This window comes from Nansenia antarctica (assembly GCF_963989245.1).
Source record: "Nansenia antarctica genome assembly, chromosome: 7".
Lineage (NCBI taxonomy): Eukaryota > Metazoa > Chordata > Actinopteri > Argentiniformes > Microstomatidae > Nansenia > Nansenia antarctica.
In genome coordinates this window covers 3,046,745-3,049,244 of record NC_137677.1, presented here as the reverse complement: position 1 = coordinate 3,049,244, position 2,500 = coordinate 3,046,745, and the positions used below count along the sequence as shown (strand labels likewise).

Here is a 2,500-nt window from a genome sequence, read left to right as displayed (position 1 = left end):
ACAGATATATGTTCCTTCTATAAACATGTTTACTGGGCTGGGTTGAGTGGTCTTTGAGTAATAGAAATGCACAAATTAATCCAATTGCGTCAGTCTCTGAGGGGTCAAGTGCATCTGTGTGCTGACTACGGTGTTACCCCAGGGAGGACAAATCTGTTCCAGTAGGGCTGTTAAACACGTTCCAATAGAGAGGTCACAAGTGCATTTAGAGCATTAGAGCACACTGTAACACACATTGTCCTGGCTCTACTCTCTACTTAAGCGAGGCAACTATTCGTGACGTTAGAATTATAAGGTTCTATCTCCATTTTTGGTCAAGATTGAGTTTTTTACATAATCTGATCCATTAGGTGTTTACTAATGCCTGTGTGGTGTTATTTTTTAAATGTTGACATTTTTTAGTTAGTAATTCATAAAATACAAAGGTTCCATCTCACAAAACATAATGGAATGTAAAAACGTTGACGCTCGATATCTCTGAACTACCCTAAACGGAGATAGAACCTTATCATTCTAAACTCACGTATTTGCATCAGTATTTCCAACAAGAGCTTTATGTATGATACTTCTTTACTGGTTTTAGTGTAAAAACAACTTAATTTGATCAGTACCAGCGTCATTATTGTATTGAATGTACACCTTCGAATTGGAACCATTATTTTTACTATGTTGTTATGGGTCCTTTTAATATAATACTTTTGATACAAGAAAAACCACAAACAATTCTTGAGAGAAGATTTGACTTTGCTTATTTCTCTGTTCTCTAGAGCGCTTGTCTGAACCTACTGTTTATTTACTACTGTGACCTCAGTGGTTGAGTGCGTGCGTGCGTGTATGTGTGTGTGCGTGTGTGTGTGTGTGTGTGTATGTGTGTGTGTGTGTGTGTGTGTGTGTGTGTGTGTGTGTGTGTGCGTGCGTGCATGTGTGTGTGTGTGTGTGTGTGTGTGTGTGTGCGTGTGTGTGTGTGTGTGTGTGTTAGATAAAGGTCTTCTGTCAGGCTGAGTTAACATCTCAGAGTGAAGAGAGCCTCAGACCTGGCTGTCGTTCTGTAAGACCCTATTCACCCAGGCCGACGTCCCTGTGTGGAGCCTGCTAGGGTGACAGCCTCCCCAGGGTGTGTGTGTGTGTGTCTCTGTGTGTCTGTGTGTGTGTGTGTGTGTGTGTGTGTGTGTGTGTGTGTGTATACTACGTGTGTGTGTGTGTGTGCAGAAAGAGGCTGAGGAGACAGAGATAAGGCCTGAATGCTCCTGTCACACCAAAGGGACGCCGGCCAGGCCGTCCACAATCGATCACTTTTTAAAACCACAGCCTCTGTTATCAGAGCTGAGGGCTGGCTGGAGTCACACGGTGATGGAAAGGGCATGCGTTGTTGTCTGTTTATTGGTGTGTGTGTGTGTGTGTGTGTGTGTACAGGATATGTGACATGTATTCACTCTCTATTCAATCCACACTCGTGAGAACCGATGTCCCCTGTGCCCTTGTCCCTTCGATTCCATCGCTGATCTATTTTAATTCCGTTCCATATCTATTCTGCTCCGACAGACAGGAAGCCACGGAGGCGGTAAAGTGCACTGATGTCGATGCAGGTAAAGTAGGGTTTTGTTGAAGTGCGGTGAGGCTTAATGAAGGAGGCAGAGGCGTTATGAAGGGTCCTTACCTGACGTAGAGGGTTAACACTAGAACAGCCGTGCCTTTTTTACCTACTATAAGAGCTGCCTCAGGGGTCAAATGACCATAGACTTTACAATGGGAAGTTGCTCACGGAACTGCCGAAGAGTTCTGGAAACCCTCACTAAACCAACTGTTTTTATTTTATGTGGTATTCTACCTAGCAACAATACTTTGATTGGCTACGAAATACCCATGGCTGCTCTAGTGTGAATGAAGGAGGCGGAGGCGTTATGAAGGGTCCTTACCTGACGTAGAGGGTTTTCTTCTGGCTGGTCCGTAGGGACCCAGAACCGGAGCTGATGCTGCTGTTCATCATCTGCTCTCGTAGGTCATGGATCTTAGCTTCGAAACGACTGTACTCTGGAACAGAGAGAAGAAGAAACGACGTCAATTATAGGGGAAAGGGAAAGGGAGAGAGAGAGAGGGGGGGAGAGAGAGAGGGGGGAGAGAGAGAGAGAGAGAGACAGAGAGAGAGAGAGAGAGAGAGAGAGAGGAGAGAGAGAGAGAGAGAGAGAGAGAGAGAGAGAGAGAGAGAGAGAGAGAGAGAGAGAGAGAGAGAAGAGAAGATAAAAGATAGACAGAGCAGATACTGTGCTACTCCGTGCTGGAGGAGAAAGATATGACTGGTTTTGTCAGTTTGGACAGTTTTTCTGGAGATGAATATATGATGAGACTGAGAGATTCAACTACTGGGAGAGACAGAAAGGTAGCTCTATTCTGAGAATGACACGTAAGAAATGACAAGTGAGAAAAAGAGAGAGAGAGAGAGAGCCGAAAGCCGAAAGCCAAAGAGACACCGCTCCTAGAGAGGAAGAGAGTGAGAGAGAAT

General features: G+C 44.8%; 2 protein-coding genes across 2 annotated transcripts in view; one reads left to right on the top strand and one right to left on the bottom strand.

Annotated features, from left to right (window-relative positions):
• Positions 1–2,500, top strand: part of cp (ceruloplasmin) — a 423,180-nt gene that overhangs the window by 216,719 nt on the left and 203,961 nt on the right. The window lies entirely within an intron of this gene.
• The window catches only part of dlg1a (discs large MAGUK scaffold protein 1a), a 165,170-nt gene that overhangs the window by 23,369 nt on the left and 139,301 nt on the right, over positions 1–2,500 (bottom strand). Inside the window, 1 exon segment of the mRNA XM_080535992.1 lies at positions 1,917–2,031. Within this exon segment, the coding sequence (XP_080392118.1) occupies positions 1,917–2,031 (115 nt within the window).